Source organism: Syngnathus acus, chromosome 1 (genome assembly GCF_901709675.1).
Source record: "Syngnathus acus chromosome 1, fSynAcu1.2, whole genome shotgun sequence".
NCBI classification, from domain to species: Eukaryota; Metazoa; Chordata; class Actinopteri; order Syngnathiformes; family Syngnathidae; genus Syngnathus; species Syngnathus acus.
The window spans coordinates 4,321,078-4,341,679 of NC_051087.1; the positions used below are offsets into that span (position 1 = coordinate 4,321,078).

The 20,602-nt window shown below is 44.8% G+C and overlaps 2 protein-coding genes across 4 annotated transcripts; one reads left to right on the top strand and one right to left on the bottom strand.

Moving 5' to 3' along the window:
* Positions 1–145: 145 nt before the first annotated feature.
* Positions 146–16,749, bottom strand: pkn1a (protein kinase N1a). Of its 3 annotated transcripts, none has more exons than XM_037262500.1 (24): positions 16,647–16,749; positions 16,108–16,261; positions 7,286–7,480; positions 6,889–6,994; positions 6,666–6,814; positions 6,422–6,542; positions 5,297–5,442; positions 4,995–5,208; positions 4,724–4,918; positions 4,392–4,501; positions 4,064–4,207; positions 3,917–3,992; positions 3,469–3,604; positions 3,180–3,264; positions 2,675–2,754; positions 2,517–2,592; positions 2,361–2,452; positions 2,102–2,278; positions 1,962–2,024; positions 1,819–1,895; positions 1,591–1,733; positions 1,342–1,449; positions 1,189–1,269; positions 146–987 (listed from the first exon to the last, which is right to left on the bottom strand). In XM_037262500.1, the coding sequence occupies exons 2-24, from the start codon at positions 16,126–16,128 to the stop codon at positions 784–786; spliced, it is 2,799 nt and encodes a 932-aa protein (XP_037118395.1). In that variant the 5' UTR covers positions 16,129–16,261; positions 16,647–16,749; the 3' UTR covers positions 146–783. The 3 variants fall into 3 exon arrangements, with proteins under 3 accessions (XP_037118395.1, XP_037118402.1, XP_037118385.1); XM_037262507.1 differs by having other exon boundaries at positions 16,558–16,701; XM_037262490.1 differs by lacking the exons at positions 16,108–16,261; positions 16,647–16,749 and adding an exon at positions 8,146–8,532.
* Positions 13,030–20,313, top strand: LOC119129854 (UPF0575 protein C19orf67 homolog). The gene is made up of 8 exons (XM_037263188.1): positions 13,030–13,469; positions 17,766–17,874; positions 18,204–18,462; positions 18,533–18,656; positions 18,769–18,881; positions 18,994–19,167; positions 19,237–19,374; positions 19,826–20,313. The coding sequence occupies exons 2-8, from the start codon at positions 17,790–17,792 to the stop codon at positions 20,046–20,048; spliced, it is 1,116 nt and encodes a 371-aa protein (XP_037119083.1). The 5' UTR covers positions 13,030–13,469; positions 17,766–17,789; the 3' UTR covers positions 20,049–20,313.
* Positions 20,314–20,602: the final 289 nt, after the last annotated feature.

Consider the following 20,602-nt stretch of genomic DNA (forward strand, 5'->3'; position numbering starts at 1 on the left):
CTTTGGCAGAATGGAACAAGACTGCAGACATGCACCTGTTAGTAAAATTTGAGAAAGTTTTTGCCCCTGTTAAATACACAATGTGTCATTTGTACATCAAGGCACCACTGTACATTTTTTAATGACAACCACAGAAATGCTACACTGATATTTGTGGCATGTGCGAACTGCACTTGCTGTTTTATTGCAATTAACATACCCCGAACGGATCCGAATCGAAAAACGTATGTGCAGGGTATTCGCAATATTGCAGTTGTCCAGAGTCCATTTGCACCAAACACAGCTGTAGAGTGGTCACGTGAAAAATCCGTACAGCATAAATAAGAAAACGTCGGCGGCGTTGACGTGAAGACAGTGGTCCGTTTACCCTGTTTTCAACTTCCCATCACATCTGAATGCGTCAATTCGTCGTCAGTGGATTCACACTTTTAACAGGTCATGTTTTCTTGAGTCTTAAAAAAAACTAAACAAAACAGTGAAAAGTATGCACGGAGCTCATTGCGTCACTCTTCCTGGTGCTCTATACAAAGCCTTGACAACATAAAAACTGGTCCGCGTGTCTGATAAGAGTACAAATGTAAGGCATCGGTAACAAGAGGCAGCTGGGCGACTCCTACGGATTTCGTCCCGCCAATAATTTACCCAATTTCTTTCAGCCTGAGCCTATAAAAGCCCACAGATGTGGAAAACCTAACTTCAGTGTTACCCACATTCATTCACAGTGTTTTAACGAAACAATCATACAGGAGGCCGAGGGGGCCGCAGAACGATATCCCCGCTCCACTAGCAGATGTCCGAGACGTAGTCGAAGTCCAGAAAGCTGTCCTGGTCCTTGCGCGTAAGAACGCGAGGCTCTCGCGGCGGCGTCAGGGCAGCCTGTTCTGTCGTAAACTCCTCGTCAAAGTTGCTGACGTCTTCCTTGTCACCGATGGACGGGACGAAGGGAGGAGGCACTTTCCTCTGCAGCAGGGCCTCCCAGTCCATGTTCTGAAAATGAAAAGGGATGTAAAAAATTAAATAAAAGCGATGTGTTTGTTTATCGGTTGTTTACAGGTTTATAACACTTTGGGGTTTTGCATTAAATCTTTTCATTAAAGCCTGTTTGTTAGTTTTTTATCTCATCAAGTATTTTCAAAAATGCTTCTCTTTATTAGTTTTTTATCAATTTAAGTTTGCCAAATTCCTCACCCTGAAGAAAGGCTGCTTCTTCACTTCCTCTGCATCTTTCTCACCGGAGCCCAGTCGCCTTTCCGGGTTCCTCCTTAGCAGCTGTTTATGTTCACAGATGCACAAAGTGGGTACGTGTCACTAGCGCGAGTCACATTTATGTGTCATTCTCACCCGTCTCATGATAGCGATGGCTTCGGTTGAGAGAAAGCGCGGGTAGCGGACTTCATCGTTGACGATGCTGTCAAACACCTCTTCTTCGTCGTCGCCTGGAAATGGCGACTGCAAAAACACAATGAAGTGGAAATGAGCAGGGTCGTATTGTGACGCCATTTGCGACATCGAATTGAAATTGATGAACTCGCTCGGCCCTTTAATCACGACACGAAGACGTTTATTCATCTATTTGTATGTACTACTCACCTCTCCCACCAACATCTCATAGATGAGGACCCCTAGGCCCCACCAATCCACTGCCCTGGTGTAGGATGTATCAGTCAGGACCTCGGGGGCCAAAAACTCTGGCGTCCCGCAGAAAGTGCTGGTGCGGTCCCCGTAACCCATGCCTACGTGACAGAAAGAAATTGTCCCCGATCGATCACATGACCCTCATCCAACATGGCTCCACATCCAGTGGTAATCAATATTTACCTTCTTTACACAGGCCAAAGTCGGCGATCTTCACATAGCCATCTGTGTCCAGCAGCAGGTTATCCAGCTTTAAGTCTCTATAACGGGACATGCGTGGAAAATTTTCATTTTTTATTTTAATTTTTTCTAAGTCTTCTACTCACCTGTACACAATCTTATGGTCATGCAAAAACTGCAGTCCAAGAACCACACAGGCAGCATAAAACCTGAAATTCAACACATGAGCGCCGTGAGAAATCTATTTTCCATTAAGAACATCCAGCAAATCGTTTTAGTTACATACACGGCTCGTGGCTCGGTAAAGACGTCGGTGTGGATGTGCATCATCAAGTCGCCTCCCGCCGTGTACTCCATGACAAAACACACATGTTCTGGAGTCTGGAAGCATGCAAAGAGGTTGACCAGGAAGGGATGTTGCGAAATGTTGACCGTCTCGAAGATGCGCTTCTCACACATCAGACTGAAGGGGAAAAAAAAAAAAGGATTAAACTCTGGCAGCACATTCCATTAATTGTCCGATACAATGAACTACTCAAACACACCTTTCGACCTCGTCACGTGCTATAATATCACCTTTCTTCAAAGCTTTGATGGCAAACATGGTGCCCGTCTTTTTGTACTCGGCCAACAGCACCTGCAGACGGACGTGTACGTTATTTCATTGAAGCTACACTTGAGATTAAAATCCACTGGCATACCTTCCCAAAATGTCCTCGCCCCAACACGGCTATCAGCCTGAAGTCTTGGAGGGACAGAGGGCCTTTCTTCCGCTTACTGGAGACGCAATGGAAAGTTTGACCAGACACTTAAGGCACGTGGCATATTGTATAACGCGTTCCGGCATGCAAATGCATACCTGCTGACAGACGGGATTCGGACAGGGTGCTCAGGAGTGAGGTCTGGGAGGGTAAAGGGCTCGATGATTGGCGGGCGGTCCTGGCAGGGAAAGCGAAAGGAATGAAGGGGGGGGAGAAGACACGAGCGGACACAAAAAGACAGGGAAACACAATGTCGAGATGTCGTCACACACACTGAGGCAGTAACAAGCCTCATTATAAGAGCCTTTGTAGTATTTGTGGGTATTTGCCAACAATTATTTCATCAAATTCATATTGTGAAATAAGCAGTGGAGTCAGGCAAGAATCCCCCAAAAAATCCTCAAAACAGAGAAGATATTCACTGCAATATTCCATACAAATAACTGTTGTTGCTATTTCTGTCCACTGGAGGTCGCACTGACGCGAAATAATAAACAGTAGAAATACTCGTCAAAGTCACTGAAGATGGCAAAATGACAAACGCACTCACAGCTCCCTCTTGCCCCCCCCCCCCCCCCCCCCCTGTCTGTCTGTCTGTCTCACCGGTGTGTGCACTTCCGCATCTCGCTTGTAGTCGCCTCTTATCGGCGAGTCGTTATCCAGACTTAGCTTCTCCACGGAGATCTCCCTGAAAGCGCCCAACGAGACAGCGGCGAGAGCGACACGGGGCACGGCGGCAGCAGAGGACGCACAAATGAACAGAGAGAAGACAAACAAGAGGAAGGTTAGACGTGGGGGGTGGAGGCGTCCAACAAAAAGGGGAAAAAAGGTTGGGGGGGGTTGCTGATGGGTCCATGTAGATAGACGAGTGGCGGCCACATGTGCGTCTCACCCGGAATTGAGCGCCAGGTTGTGTGCGCTGGGACTGTACGTTCCAGAGTTGTTGGCGGTGGGAATGGCGTTTCGGAGAAGCCTCACCCACGTTCCGATGTCCACGTTCATTTGGCGAGCTCGAAGGAATGCCTTGCCTGGAATTATAAACAAACACAATGCGATTAAATACACTGTGCGAGTGCTAGCTCCTAAGGGACGTTCTGATCTCTTTCATTAAAAAATAAAAGTATTACTTTATTATAATATAATACATGTTGCAGTGAACCTCTTTAGATCCTGCAAGTGTACCTAATGAAGTGTCCACTGAGTGAGTGGCACATGAAGCTGTCAGTCCCTCGAATAAATACTATAAATAAAAGTTGTTGACCACTAGAGGTTGCTATTAGCTAAATTAAATTGACTGATGACTGAATCTAGTATTCAAATTAGACAAAAGATGTTCTCACCTTGCTGCTTGGAGAAGATCTTTTTCTGTCTTTGTAGGCGAGGGACTCTCTCAATAACCGGATTGAAGAAAGTCACCTGGAAATCAAGCAAAATGATAAAAATCGCTGTGTGTAACTTAGTTCCGTTCCAAGGGCTTAAAGGTCTACCTCAGCTAACAGCAGGCCCTGAGGTTCCAGTTCCAGCTGAACCGTGTGCTTCTGGTTGTCCAGGAACTCTTCCAGCTTCAGGTACTTCACAGCGCACAGCGAGCGGTAGTCTTTCCAGTACACCGCAATCTCCATCTCCCTCGACTACAATATGCAGGTCAATTGTATTTTTTTCCCCAAAACGTGACAACATAAGGAGCACGATAACATCAGCAGATTGGATCTTAGTTTTGTCTATGTTATAAAATTAAATACAAAGTTTTGCAAAGCCGTCAATGTCTGTCATTCATTTTTTTAAGTTGGAATTAATTTAAAAAAAGTGACTGACCCTCTCCAGCTCCACGGTGAAGGTCTGGTTCCACGCCTGCTCCCCGACAGTCTTCCAAGCTGTCTGACCCACCAATGTGTTATCCAGCTTGAGCACGGCGCTCACCTCGGCTGCACGAACACATCCAGCATACTTAGTATAAAAATATGCATTAGCACTTTTAACATCGTCAGCAATTTTTTTTTTTAGATGATTTGGTGTTGAGGTGTTGCGTAACCCCTGATGCGGCCCAATGTGAGGATTTCCTGTCTCGCAATCAGAGAGCGGATATGACAATTGCCCGGCTGCAACATCTGATATTAGCCTCGCATCGACGATGATGTCATCCTTACACGAGAGCTCCTCTGTCTTGCTCGGCGTCTTCCCGCTGACTGAACCGCTCCGGCCGTAGAGTGTCTTGTTGCCCCTCATGAAGGAGCGCGTATCCCCGGGGCTGTAACAAGGCAACATAACAGCAGTCCCCTTGTTGCGCCCTGGTACCAACTCCAGCAACCCCACGCAGCCCAGCAGCTGCACCTGCAAGGTACCTGAGCACACGGTGGAACCACTTTTAAAGTAAACTCTCGCCTCAGGTAGGATTCAGTCTCGTTTCCGGCCTCATACCAGTGAGAGGCGAGGGCTTGTTGAGGGTGCTGTACTGGTTGTGTACGTAGGGGGCGCCATGGCGAGAACTGAAGGCCGGTGAGGAGGACAGCACCATCTCCTCTTTGATCACGTTGGCCTTGGGGTGGTCTTCAGGAAGCTCGGCCAGACGGTGGTCCAGAGAATCCCTTAGCAGGTCCAAGCGCTGAGAGGCTTCGCTCAGTCGAGATTGTGCCTGTGCACGGAGGAGATGCAGCTTCAAGCTTTGTGGATGTTCACACATATTCGGGAAATGATCTTTGTCCTCAGTTACCTAAGCTTACCTCCGAAATGGCTTTCTTGTCCTGAACCTTGCTGGCCCCCAGAAGCCTAAGCACGTTTTTGGCTCCCTCAGCAACAGCATGTTCGACCCTGTAGTGATGCCTCAGCTCCTCGATGCGCAGCTCCACCCCACACATGTCGTGGTTACCTGTCAAAAGACATCGCCTTACAATCGATCGTCACTACGCAGTCTTTGGTCATCCTGGAGGACGACATTTGAGCGACCTCACTTAGATGTGGTCTCTCAAGAAGGGGCAATGTGCTCCCATGGAGCAGATAAGGCACAAGGGGGGGAGGAGGAGGAGGTGGAAGATGATCAAATGCACAAAGAGCAGATAAGCACAACCTTTGGCCAGCTGTTGAATGTGGTGGGTAAAAATACTACAGTATTAAAAATGTCTAAGATTTGTGAGTTGTTTAAAATTTAGTATGAGGGATAAGCTCGAGGAATTGAGGGGGGGGGTTAATATCAGCGGTGGGAGTGGAGGTGGCTTATGGGTGCTTGTATCTCCTAATAAGGTGTTGTGCCTTGAGAGCATGGACTCCGCGAGATGACCCCTTCAGGGGGTGTGGCGCCTGGAGACCGTCTGTGTACACGAGACCCACAACCTACTCCCCTGTGCGCGCTTGTGTGTGCGTGCGCTTCAAATGAACCAGAATAAATCCAGGCCGTCAATGTGGGAGCACAGCACGGAAGAAAAAAAAAAAAAAATGGGAGAGCTGACGACGTCAGTAGCTGAAGGCTCGTAATTCTGGATCAAGCGAGAAAATCTGTTTGGTTTAAGAGACATGAATGGAAAAAATTCAGATTTTCTGTGTGATGGAAAGAAGAGTGTGCTAAATTGAATCAAGTAATAATCTATTGAAATAACGAAATTATTTGAACGCTACGCTGACTTGTAAGTAGGCAAAAAGCATTTTTGGATTCCCTTCCTGACACGTCTGTAGGGGGAGCACTGGAGCAAAAAAAAAAAATGTGACGAATAAGCATAAAGAACCATATGGACAAAATTATTGGGTCATAAGATGCAATCTTAATATTTGGTAGCCATGGCTCAGTCATCTAGTAAGTGGAGGGTCAACTGTTTGATTCCCGCTCTGCCCGAGTGAAGCTAACTTGCACATACCTTGCCCGTCGTCGTTGTGCTCGGTGGCCTGTACGGCTTTGCGGATTTGCATGCGGATGATGTCGATTTTGGTTTTACTGTCCTGCAGCATTTGCTGGGCCGTCTGCAGCATTTTTTTATCCTGATGGCACAAGCAGGAAGAGGCAAACATTGGACGACGTTGACATTAGATTGAAATAACGATTCCAGATTGCGAGAGTGGCGTTCATATTCGTTTGCGACTGAGTCTTGGTAAATAAAGTACCTTGGTGGAGCCATTGGCGTAGATTGGGATCATGTTCTCAACTCCTTGCTTGACCTTGAGCTCAATGTTGAGCTGTCTCTCCAGGGCAGCGATGCGCTCCTTGTGGGCTGATGTTCTGCTCTCCGTCCCAGGGGACTGAGGGCATTCATCTGGAACAGCAAGAGAAAAGGTTGGAGTTGAACCAAGATTGACATCATGCAGAGAATTGCTACGGCCAATTTACCTTTATTCTCATCTCCTCCTTTCACCACAATGTGAGCATCCAGTTCTTGGAGCTGGGCGTGAAGGTTATCTAGCTTGCGATTGGAGCACCTGAGCTGGGTTTCCACCTGAAGAATTCAACCGAGAGTTTAGAGAGCTTCGGTTGTGACTTCACAACTCTCTTGGGAGAAATGTCAGGCTTTACAGGGCGGGAATCTGTCTCGCTATCTGGGCTACAACCATTTATCATTCCAGTGGTGGTAATTAACATATTTCCTCAGTGTGTGTCCCTCAAATAGAATCGGTCTCACAAATAGAATGTGAGTCATTGTCTAAATTTGTTTCCTGCTTGCACCGCCGATCTGCACATTGATTTGTAAATGAATTTTCATGGTGACAACTTTCAGGCTCAAACGGACCTGCTGAGCGTTCCTCTTGTCCGTGGTGGCTCGGCGCAGGTTCTCGGCTCCTTCTTTAATCTTCAACTCCTTGCGGATTTCCCGGCGAATCCTCTCACGCTGCTCATCCAGGAACTGCTGCACACTTGAGTCGGAGAAATCCGAGTTCTGGTCCAGACCCAGTTGCTCTAGTAGCGACAGCCCGTCCGGGTCACTCTGGAGGGAAGAAAAGCGGAGATGTCATTGAGGAAGCGATCGTAAAATATAACAACACATCGGGGGCTCCCAGTTTGGAAAGGTGTTGATGGCGAGTATGCCGGAAGAGGAAAAAAAAAAACTGGGGCAGGACTGAGCGATGTCTAATGGGAGGAAGAAGATAGGAAGGGACAGATGGGGGATTTTTGAGTAAGAATGCAGATAACAACTTAATCTGTGTTTTAAAATCATAACAAAGATTAAATGTTACTCCTGGACTCACCTAAAAGTGTATTTGAACTGTTGTGGTAAGATTTTTTCCCCCCCCTGATAAGGACCGAGTAACATGATAAATATTTTTGCTGACCAGTTAGCCAACGATAGCAACGCTAGCTCCGACCGTACCAACAGGTACGTGGAGTTGTGTCGATAACCATAATCGGAGGAAACATGACACGGTAAAAACTAACATCATGTAGATTAAAAAAAAAAAAAAAAATGTCTGCTGAGTTTGTTCAAGTACGATCACAATGGTCTTGTGAAAAATATCACAAAGCAGTGAGGACGTTCTAACTGAACCCAAACACTCCATCAGGAACACCCCGAGCGTTAATCACAGCCGGTCCTAGCGCCACTTGCCTTTACAGGAACACACAAAGCAAACAAACAAGCCGACAAAACGTCACCTCCGAGCTGTCCTCATCCTCCTCGTCGCCATGCCAACACATAGTTTGCTCAGGTTTGATGAGCCGAAAACCAAGAGGAACACGACACCTTCCTTCGATGCCCTCCTGAGCCCAAATGTGGACAATATGCGGCTGCTTTGGAGGTGGGGAAACCCGATAAAAAGAGATAAAGAGAGGGAGAGTTAAGTGAGAGGGGAGGGGTCACGGCTCCTGAAGAGGATATCCGTCCCGAGTTCCAACACCAAGCGACTCAGGCCTTTCCTGTTTCCTCTGCAAACTTCACCGCCGTTGTCAGCAGAGAAAGAGAGAGAGAGAGAGAAAAGGGCGACAGACGCTCCATACATCAACATTTCCGTCCTGTTCAAGGTTTCATAAATCATTGTGGGGAATCCATCGCGCTCAGGTCGTGTAAAGTCAACGCTTGAGGGTGGAAAGGAGGGAAGGATGTGTTTCGAAGTATTGGATGAAAGCCAGAGCGTAAAGTTGGGAGGAGGGAACGGTAGAAAACAATATTCAAAGAGAAAGTTCACTCCATAGTTTTGACAAAAATTGTTAATCGTTCAAAAAAAAAAAAGATGAAAGGGAAAGCAGCTTCCAGAAATGGAATGAGGGATTATTTGACCAAAAATATAAACAACCAGGTCCAATTTTTAACTCACACAGCAAATGGAAGAAAAGATGTCAACTTCACCCTCAGGTTGGCGACCCGGCGTTACCTCACCAAAACGGCGACATCTCGCGGCACAGATGACTCAGCCTGAGCTCATTTAATTCGACAGCGCTAGCAGCACAAAGTTGGACCGAAAAGTGAAGTTAGATATGTGTGAAATGGTATGTCACGATGAGGCCTGTTCCTTAGGAGTGACGAAAAACATTCACTCAAGATTAAAAGATGCTTCAGTTTTTTGGGGTTTTTCTATTTTAGTGCCACGTAAGACATTTTGAAGCAATCTGTGGGGGATAAACAAACCTGCAAAGAATGTCAAGCTGAATGACTGCAAGGCATAGATGCATCGAGAGATTGAGTCCACCCAAAATAGATAAAACGAGGAGGACATGGGAATGGATGATCATTTGACTACATTTCCCGAAAAAAAAAAAAACCCCACACACAAATAGTCGGTTGGGTGTCGGAAGGAGAATTTTTGCGGCCACCGGGAAGCTGCAGTTCGTCCAGCTAGACGAGTACAACTAGTGAGAGAGGCAGCGTGTGTCAAACAAAGGGAGAGCATGACGGGGACAGGAAGAGAGGGAGGAGAGATGGATGAGGCCCTGCCGAGAGGGTCACGGGGTAGAAGCATACACCAGACAAATAAGCACCAGGGGAGGAAGAGATAGAAACGGGTGTCTAGAACTGAAATCAATCACTGGCCCGGTCTTGTCGATGCTAACGTAATAGCATGTTGTTTTTTTTGCTTCCCTTGTAATTTTAAGCTAGACAACTTGGCTACAAAATGGTAAACTTGTTGTCTTTGTGGACAGAGTGTCACGGGGTGTGGCTCGTGACAGGATTATTCTTACAAAACATTGGTTTTGACTGTGCTGTAGATAGAAAACAGGTTGTTGCTTTTTGTCTCGGTAGTCTTGTGACATTTGGCGTAGCGTGTCGTGAATCCGTGCAGGGTACAATGAAAACTCAAGTCAGTCGTGCATAGCTGAAGACTGCCCAGACTGTCAGAAAAATTGGAACAGCCTATCATTGATAATAGTTGACAGAAATGCTTTGTGAGGTGAGCAGACATCTTGTAGCTCTGAGGACTGATTGACAGCTGTCAATCATACGCCGGCGAGTGCATTGAGCTACTTTGTCGATAAGGATGACAAAAGTCCTGAAATTCTGTTTTCAGCGAGTCCAGATTGGAATGTAAACACACATCGGCCTCGGTGTGGAATGTTTTGCGCAACCAAGGTTCTATTTTCGTGAGGGCTTTGACAAATTCTTACCTTGGATTTATGCGAAGGACACTGTGTGATTGCGGATTTCTGCTACTGGCGTATCAGGGAGAATTAAACTGCCTGATAGGACGCTAAACCCTTCAAGATAAGGAGCGAGATAGCGCTAGCTACAATTAGCGGACTAATGAGAAATAGACGAGAGAAAAAAATTCTTTTTTTTCTGGTAATGTTACAAGAGGACATCAGTGAGAGCGGCTTGACTGGTGATTGTTACGACAGGTCTCGATGATTTGCCCGGGGACGAGCTGCACGGTGAGAGGCGGCATTATTAACTTAAAGAGCTGGAAACGGGTCAGCACAACTGATTAGCCTGTAGTAGCACTGATATGATGTCAGCTCAGCTTTGCGTCACTCCCCTCTGTGGAAAGAAGACTGGAGTCGCCGCGAGAGACGTCTACCTTGAGCCCAAACGATTGCCGTGGTGTGCAAACGGTGACTGATCGCTTTTGCATGTTGGTGCAGCGTCACACCGAGGAAACATCTGCGAGCATTCCTAAGACTTCTAACTAGTGATGCTAGGTGAACGGTGTTTTCTTTCAAGCAAACAGTTGCCTAGCTCCGGCAGAACAGAAACGGCGAGGAGCACAGGGGGCGAAGAAGACCCCGTGAAAGGACAAAAGAGCAGCCTGCAAACTGAACAACGTGGACAGCCTGGGAGAAAAGACAGGTGGTGGTAGAAAAGATAGAGGGGGAAGGAGAGAAGCAGGAAAGGGGGGTGTCAGCGCCAGAGGCCGCTGACTGATAAAAGGCCCCCGTGAGAGGCCGCTGGCAGTAGCGACAAACATCAGACAGGCGGGATGAGGACCAAACAGACCTCAGGAAAAGATGATTCAAGGCTATACATGACAGCAATGTCAGGTTTCCCATCAGGCTGCCATTACGCCGCCGAGCGACGTTTCACGGCTAGCTTCCTTTCCATACGACTCGCCATCGTACATCACAATCGTAGCATTGTTCTATAATGGGGAAAAAAATGAACTTGTGGCCTCGGCCTGCAGATATGTCGCGCCCCGACAAGGAGTCACGCTCGACTTGTTGGGGTCCGCGTGACGGCTGAGAGTGGCAAGGATGAGACCTGAGGAGCCACTCAAGCACGGAAGATGAGATATTGGAAATGAAACATAATCCCCATCTCAACACATGGCATAAAACAAACAAAGTGTAGAGGGGGCCATTTTGCCACTTGTTTTCAACTGAAAATGACATCACAGTTGCCATCTCCAATTACAACCAATCACTACTCGGCTTTGGATATCTGGTGAGCCGTCCATACTCGATTTGTTATCGTCATTGAAGTCAACACTGAATCGAAATGATCTGGGACCTTCTGGAATCAGTGAATAATTTGACACATCCTTCTTTCCAGTTTTTATGTGTAATGTTTTTTATTCTTGATTTCAATCTTAAAATATCCAAGTCGTACTAAATAGTCTGTGACAGTCCACCGATAAAGACATTGCTCACATTGAGTGTAGCCCGAGTTATGTAACGATTTAACAAAACCTCCTTGGCAAGCGTTTTCACTCGTGCTCGTTTCTCTTGCTAAACCGGTCATGCATGTGTGTCATAGTTAATAAAACTGTGTGACTCTTCTTCTTTTTGCCAAATACAATTCATCACTCGCACATAATCGGAACCTGCTCATGTTTCTAAATTCTGTAACTCTAACAGAGCAGATCAAAACTGAACCCGAGGTGGGTAAGAAGATCCTCGAGGGATTCAAAACACGCACGTGTTTTTCTATGTGGTTTTGTTTTAGGTGTGTCAACAGCTGTAAAGACCAGTGGAGCAGGGCTGTGTAGCGCATGTGTGTGCTTTACAACACAATGCCACGTTGAGGGCACCAAACAACGCCATGTCACTAACTGGTGTTAAAAAACGACAGCAAAAATACCACGAGTCAAGGTTTATAATTTGATGGGATGTCAAGGTTGTGTAAATCATTTAGGGTTGATTGAGTACCGGCCGCTTAGCGGAAGCGACGATTTAATTTGATAAAAAGGGAGGGGGGGGAAGCGTTTTTAGTCTATTACCTAAAAGCCAGATATTGCTCGACAGCAAACGCTCTGTTAATTGTCCCATGAGAGTGAATACAATAGGATGGGGAATAAACTGCCAAAAATGAAACCAAAGAACATTTTCATGAAATCATGCGCATATTTCTTTTTTTGGGGGGGTATGTCATTCTGCAGTACATGTGGGAAAAATAATGTTTTGTGCTCTAGCAAATTTTAGCACATTTTGTAGCATATTTGCTACGACTGTGCTAGACTAGACTTCTTAAAAACAGTGCGTAGGAATAAATTATTTCTTTTTAGCAAAACACTACATCCTTTTTCTTTTGTGTCTTCTGTTATGGCTCAAGTGACTATTTTTGTGTAACAGAGGCTGTCATTTCTTACTTGGAATCAGAAACAATGCAATTACTTCAATCTGTCATTCCAAAGTCTTTACTCGTGTGTCCTCAACGGAACTTGATCCGCTCACACACTGTTGAGACGAGGGAATGTTTGTGGGGATTTCTCCTTCGCCCAATTATATAAGTCACACGCAAACATTCACAACTCATTTAAATCTATATTTAGAGAGATTGTAAGACAGAGAGATATTTTTTTTACTGTATGTCAAAGGTTACTTAAGCAATACTAATGATGAATTTTCAGCTATTTGAGTTGGATACTACCAACAAGCATTTTCCTTCTAATTATCCCCCAGCAGACGATAGCTCTTGAGGTTCAACTCAAATGGGAAAACAAAGCGTTGGCTTTGGCGGGAGGTAAGGCAACAGCTGTACTTTGGAGAGAAGGGAGGAGAATGAGTCAAGGAAAACAGGGTGGGGGGTACGCTAACCCAAGAGCAACATTGTACAAAACTCAAAACGAGCCATGCGCACTCCAGTTCGGTCAAGATTATCACTGGGAGAGACAAACTAAAATGGCTGAATATTAATTGCGCATCTTTCAAACGGGTGTTTTTTTTGTTGCTGTACAAATGCGTTTGACAACTCTTAAGATGATTTTGATCGGCTCGGCATTGTGGCGTGACGAGGCTAGTTTTCGCTAAGATACACGTGCGCTCGCAGCAGCTGAGCTTTTGCGTTTGTCGACTCAGCTCTGGGCAAGCGTGCCTCGCTTATCCTGTTAAGGCGGCCCATTGTTTTGTGCAAAAACCTTTTAACAGCAGTCCCCCTTTTGGAGGGGGGGGGTCAATGGTATAAGCAAGAGGATGAACGAGTTACTAAGTCAAAAGATGTTCACTGTTTCTATTCCAGCATCCTGGCAAAGAAAGAGTCAACGTTTAAACAGCACGACAGCAACGGCACTGCGATCGATGCATGTGGCCCTGGGCAGGGAAGGTCAAGGGTCACGGTACATCAAGGCTGCTGGCGTTGACATGTCAGGCCTGGCCCTGCATGAGAATGTATGAACACTAAATGAAAGCCTTGCGCAGACATAGGGGCACATTTTCACCTGCATGGATGCCTTTAGGAGAGCACTAAAAAAAATACTAGTGGATGAATGAGCTACTTCTATCAGATTAGTATCGCCTCACACAATTTTGGGAAGATTAGACCTTCTTCAGCATCTGGCAGAAGAGTCAATCTGTTTTTTGGGCATCCATTAAATAGTTCAACTGAGAATGACTTCCTGTTGGAGTACGATTGACCAAGACTTTAAAGGTCACTCAGGGTCTTTGAAAAGTTATGAGATGTTTTCATTGGGTGGACAATGGGAATGTAAATACCAACCAGGATGCACGAACCTCGTTTAACGAGAGCTTACAGTCATGACAGTGACTGATGCAGCATCGGGTTTAGTTGGTCGGCTGGTGAGGGCGCGGTCGCCAACCGCCTCAGTCAAAGGATGTGGGGAAATGAACTGGCAGTGAACTGAATGCGAACTAGGTTGTGGCTGTCAGACAATAGCTGCTATTGTACTGCCATGGCGGCACAGCGCTGTCGGCATCGGCATAATGCCCTTTAGACCCTCTGCCCTCGGGGGGCCGAGGCCATGTGAGCCTCGGAGGACGACCGCATCAAACTAATACTCTACGTGTGCGTCCGTTTGACTCATTTGCATTCATCTCGAAAGGAGAAATTTATGAAGGAGAATTTGACCCGTCGTCAGGTGCTGAAGCTTTGCTGACGATTGCGCATGCATGTCTGCCAGCAGGGCAGTGACGTCAGAGGCAAAACACGACTGTGTGCATATCTGTCTACTTATGTCATGGCATAGCCTTGTAAGGAGTACTCCAGTGCATTCCCCAGAGGACTCTATATCTGTGAACACAGACCACGCGAAAACATTACGCGAGAGACAAAATGACAGCGCATCCATCAATGTGATGTACTCGCCTCACCTTGTATATTTTATGAGCAAGTCTGACATGGAGGGGGTGCTTCTACTAGAGGGTGTTTAATAGTGCCTTCCTGTGGGGCAGACAAATAACACGTCTGGGGAAGAGTGTAGATTTTGTATTTTTTTTTCCATTATTGTGAATTTTTCGGGAATTACTTTCTTCTGATGAGTTAAACTGGCCATACAATTAATGTTGTAGTTGCAATGCTATGCTAAGCTATGCTATTTATTCAAGCTTACAAACGCTTTTTTCGTCTTGAGAGGGATTAAAAACCCTATAAAAAGAAGTTGGGTGGTTTCCAGTATAATAGAATATAGAAACAAGGAAATATTTATTGATATTTACAGATCATACTTTACTGGGGTTATCTTCCTGGAAGTATGACCCAAAAAAAAAAAGAGGAACTTGCCTTCCATTTGAGTCCTGCAATGTTTTTAAATAATTTACCTTGGTCTTATACTGGTTAGAAGGCCAAAATGGCGAGACGTATGTATCCGTTAGGCACATTTTCCAACACCGGTTGTTTTTCGTAGACCATGCAAATGTAATGGAACAACTCCATCCATGCAGGAACTCTTTTAGCTGACCCAGAAACACCACGGTGTCAAAGCAAAGCGTTAGGACCGCTCCAAGTGGAAAAGTCACCCAATGTGAAGCTTTTAAAAGCAGTTTGATAACAGCCAAGCACGTCAGCAGTGTAATTAAAATCAGACCGTCTCATTTTTACTACAACTCATGTGATCCGGATGCAAATAAAAAGAAAGAAAGCCTTCATTAGCTCCTTCAACAGCTCCGCAACCCAAGTTGCAAACGAATCTCTCGACATTTTGTGAAATGATACAACCCGGATTTAGTTTCATAGTGCAGGATCTGTCTATTCTTTGGTCATCACAAGTGTAATCCTGCCTCAATGGCCCTAAATTGTCTAGGTCCTACTATTAGAATTACGCAACATTGTTATTTCACCCCGAAAAGAATGACATACAACTTCCCCTCATTGCATCAAGAACGCAAGCTTGCTGAAAAAAAAACAGATGAACTTGTTGCGCATGTCTGCTGTGTGACATTTTTAGCTATGCTTAATTACGTGTTGCAACCCCACTCTTAAAACGTCAACACATCCATTTCGAAAATGTCATTGTGTCATGGAGAGAAACTCCGTGGAATGAAAGAAGATAATTCCGCATTCTAAACCCTCCTGCTAGAGGATTTGCTAGAAATGTCAAGAGGACCGTTTGTTTTGAGTCAAAACAGTAAAGTATGTATATAATTTACACTCAACACTATGTGGGCTCTGCGACCAGGTCGCAAACACTGAGGTGTCCTACAGTCAATTATTAATAAGAAACAAACTATCCATTTCCGTGACAGACAATTGAAATAGTGAACTATTATTTCCACAAAACACAAAAAGCTGAATCAAATACTGAATATATTATACGTAGTATAATATCAGCATTTCATTGCAGGGGTAGAATTGATTGATGTGTTTAGTAGAGGTGGTTTTAAGAGATGTTTAAAGCAAAAATTTTTTTTTTTTGGTCAAAATATGAAGGTTCAGAAGGTGAAAATATATACTTGAGTTAACAGCACATAACCTGGAGGGATTTAAGCAGGGCAATTCAAAGCGAGCGTTGGTCAACTTACTTGGACTGAGTCGTTGGCCATCGCGATGCCTGTCGCCGTGTCGCTGCCGGACAACCTGTGCTCATGTGGGGCTTATCCTCCCCAGCCCTCGCCAATCAGCTCCGAGACAATGGCACAACAATGATGGATGTTGTCTCAACTTTGTCCAAACAGCCTGTTGACAAAAAGGCGGTCAGGAGGTAATCCTCGCCTGGGTGTGGACCCACCCTGTTGTTTTGCCGAGCTCCTCCACTCACGTACTTTTATTTCTTTTTTAAATAAATATAGTTATACAAACACATATACAGTTAAAAAACGTGGTCGCTGCCTTTCCGTCTCACAGTAAATCATCCAATCCGAATGGGGGGGGGTCATCCACAATGGCAGCGTACAACAATGAACCCCACGAAAAAAATTCAAAGCAGCCTACACGGCGGCGTTTCCGTTTCGCGCTGCCGCAAAAAAAGTCACATCCACGGCTACTTGTGAGTGAAAAATAGCGACAGAAACAGGAGCTTGTTCCTCCTCGAGAGCTTGTTCCTCCTCGAGAGCTTGCTCACCGGTGACATCCGTGAAGCCTCACACACGCTTCGCTCGCTGCCTCGCTCGTTACCTCGCTCTCCTCTCTGGATCACGTGACACTCAGGACGCCGCCTGTCAGAACGTGCGTGCGCGCGCCCGCGAACACCCGCCGCGTTTTAAAACAAGAACAGGCGGGTCATGAACACGTAAGGCGCTTGCATCACGAGGAAACACTCGCTTTGGATGGCAGGCAGTGTTTCTTTCACTCGAACAACTATAACTCTTGGTGTTGCGCGGCCGCGCGCGATCCCGACACTACCCGGTCATTCATCAAGGCGCGCGCAGCGGGAGCGCGGCCGGATGCGTCACGTGACCGGCGGGCTGCGTGGTTGTCAAGGCAACCATATATCAGTCATCTTTTAGGATAAAAACGAAATTTTATTATGCCTAAATGCATTTCTTCATTGTACGCAGTGCTTCTACCTAGATGACAAAGTACTTTTTGCAAGCAAATTATTTTATTTTTAATTTTGTCACAACTTGACAATTATGGTTATTAGGCAAACGAATGATGCCTAAAGTTTGTTTACCTGTCTTTGGGGAAACAATTGTTTAAATTTTAACAAAAATACTTTGGTGAACACACCATACAATAAAAAAGAGCACATACATATGTGCCTTTTGACAGATTGAGCGTTTGAATTTTTTTTATGGGAAAATATATTAACATTTGCAGGCGTGGTACTACTGGGAATTTACTTTCAGTACCTGGTACAGTAATATAATTATATAAATTAAAGCACAACGTTTCATCTATATATTTTTTTAATTTAAGGATTCATTGCATTCTAACTTTCACCTAGTCGAAAGTTACGTACCTCAGTCGCTAATTGCAGCAAGAATCACTGTCTTCGTATAGAAATAGCACCAGGAGCATTTAAGGTCATTTTAGTTTTGTTGTACGACCATGAACATAAAAAGAGGTTACGCATCTAATTGCTAATTATTAGATAAGTTTTTCCAATTTTGGTCTCGTCTACTGACGGTAGTTTCGGCTATCACTGACCGCCATTAGTGGTTAGCTTAGCTATTACGATTAGCATCGCGAACTGCTTCGTTGCTCGTTCCTTCCGTTAATAATATTATTTTTCAATCAGACGATTTGTAACAGCGTGACGACTATGTCAACGGACATCACAGATTCCGAAGCTAAAGAGGAGGAAACTCTGCCAGGAAAGTCGGAGCAAATACGGCAGGAAGTCTGCGGTGAGTGGGCGATCACCTCGGTTCGGTTGTCAGTTGTCATCCAGGCCAATCAGCAATCAACTCTTTCTTTTCTCTTCACACTTTCTACTAGTATTGTACACAATGCACACAAAATGATGAATATATACCACCAAAAACTTGTGATTTTAATTACTGTAAGTGTGTGAAAGTTATGGGTATTGTTTATTCCTTGACAATCCTGTCGAGTTGTGTGGTTAAATCCCACTCGCATCTTTTCAATCAAAAATAATTTTTCGATAAAAATAACATGTACAGGAGTGAACAAATAAGCTACAGTGACATACATAGTAATACAATCTTCTTTTTAGAGGCTCTTGCATCCCTTAGTGGCCATCCATTGACAAGCTCCTACACGCCAGAAAGGAGGCTAAAATGGAACCTGAGGTCTATGAAGCCGCAGATCCAGGTTTCCATCAGCAAAACAGATCCAGCGCTCCTCAGTGGCCATCCATCGTCAAGTTCCTTCATGCCACAAAAGAGGATGAAACGAAACCTGTGGTCTATCCCGCCGCAGAACCAGGTTTGCGTCTTCAAATCAGATAACCTGCACAACAAACTCGTCAAAGGGTAAGAGGTTATGTTTGGATAAAATATACAAAACACAAAGAAAATACAATTCGTCCGTGTTGTATTGCAGTGTGGCGAAAAAAGACAACGGACTTCAGGCTGCAGCTCTGAGAAGTTTCATTCACATATGTCAACCTTACTTTAACTTCCTGGAAACCACAGCCAGAACTTCGAGGTTGTCCACTGATACTGAGGTACACACACAGACTAGTTTCTAAGTTTGGTGAAGGGGAGTTCCCTTCCTACAGCGAAAGATGAACTTGTCATGTATATATTGAATATACAGTTCTGCATGTGTGTTTGTAGCATGCACAGAAGTTGTTGGAGTTCTCTCAGGAACTGTGTGATGTATTGGAAAATCTGGTGCAGACCTACGCCAGCCGCAAACTTGTCACTTTGGACGAGACAGATCCTGACAAGTACAATTTTTTTTCACATTGGTTCACTTCACTCGTGTTTGCCTACATGTGTGGCGGGCAAGGTTGATCTGTAACACTAAAGAGCCCTTGCTACTCTTCTCTTGTCCCTCAGTCTGTCTCACTTCTGCATCGGCCACATAGAGATGGCTAAACTGAGACTAAGCGTGACAGCGTTCCGCTACTGTCAGCCCATGCCATACCTGGTAAAGGATAACACCGGCCTGTTCAAGCACATGCGCTGGAACGTAGAGAGACTCGATGGAGCAAATGGACAAGCGACAAAGTAGTAAGTCTTATTTTCTTATTCTCCCCTTACCCATCCACATGATTTTTTTTAACATTTTTTTTCCCCCAGCTACTACCTGTGCTATGAGGATATTCCCAATAGGCACGCAGATGGTGGCAAATTGGATTCCAAAGCGGTGCGGATGTGGTCTATTGGTCAGTGGGTTCAGGTGAAGCCTGATCCCTCCACAGAGAACATCATTGACTGGTAAATTTGAAAGAATTTCTTTTTGTTATTATCACTAAACTTAAGTCATGTGTGTGCGGTGTTCTTTCTCCCAAAGACTGAAAGATTAAGTCAACCCCAGAATTTTCTTTCCTATAAGTTGTATGTACTCCCACTAGTCTAAATATAGCATTCTGATTTGGTAGAATATGACTTAAGCAGCAAAACTTACCTGTTTTGATCCATCTGAGGGGGCGGCCATTTTGCCACTTGCTTTGACATATTTGACAGCTCATGTCACAACCAATCACGGCTCAGCTTCAGAAAACCGGTGCGCCGTGATTGGTTGTGACCTAAAACAGGCACTTGTGATGTCATTTTCGGCAAGTGGCAAAATGGCTGCCTAAAAAGTTAAATACAAACAGGTGGATTGTGCCTTTTTTAATTCATATTTCACAAGCAAAAAATTAATCATCGGAGGTGTTTGCTTCAGGGTGCTGTGTGACGTTCCGGAGGGCGCCTTTGAGAAGCTGCTGTCTGTAGGCAAACAAGAGCCGTCCAGCCGCACAGCCAACGACCAAATGCTGCAGTTGATCGAGTCTCTGGAGAACATTAACTTTCTGTTAGACTTGAGAATCAGTCAAGAGACTTCAGAAGAATATTATTCTGGTGTAAACTACAATAGTTTTGCACCAGGGGCATATGCAGGATATTAGTCATGTGAGGAAAACCAAAATAGGATCTCTCCATAAGCAGAACTTGTTTAGTTAGACTGGCCGTTTTACATTGTTTGCAAAATTTATCCACAATACTTTGTCTAGAAATAATTAACATTATGCATGTTTGTGGTGCTCAGTCTTTGATATTTTGGTCATTGTGAAAATAAGAGTTTGTAAAGGTTTTGGACATTTTAAAATTGACCTTTGGTATTGTTCTTGTAAAATAATGTTGCAGAGTTCTTATTAAAACATCTTCATTATACTTTGCTTTGGAATATTATTTGTAAACACAATTAAGCATTCCTTGTACGTATTGTCAGTCATTCAGATTTCATAAAAGCATTACATCATAATCAGGATTATATACTTAAATTCAGCCTGTTAACCTGTAACCTGAACAATCTGTAGGCTATGGGGAAAAAAGAAAATGTCGAAACAGGGTTAAATAAGTCAATTTAAACCAAAACACAGAAAAGATAAAGCACATACCACAATTTGGGTGGTGTCTATGATGTCATCTGTCTTTGATAATATGTGACAAAGAATGAAAG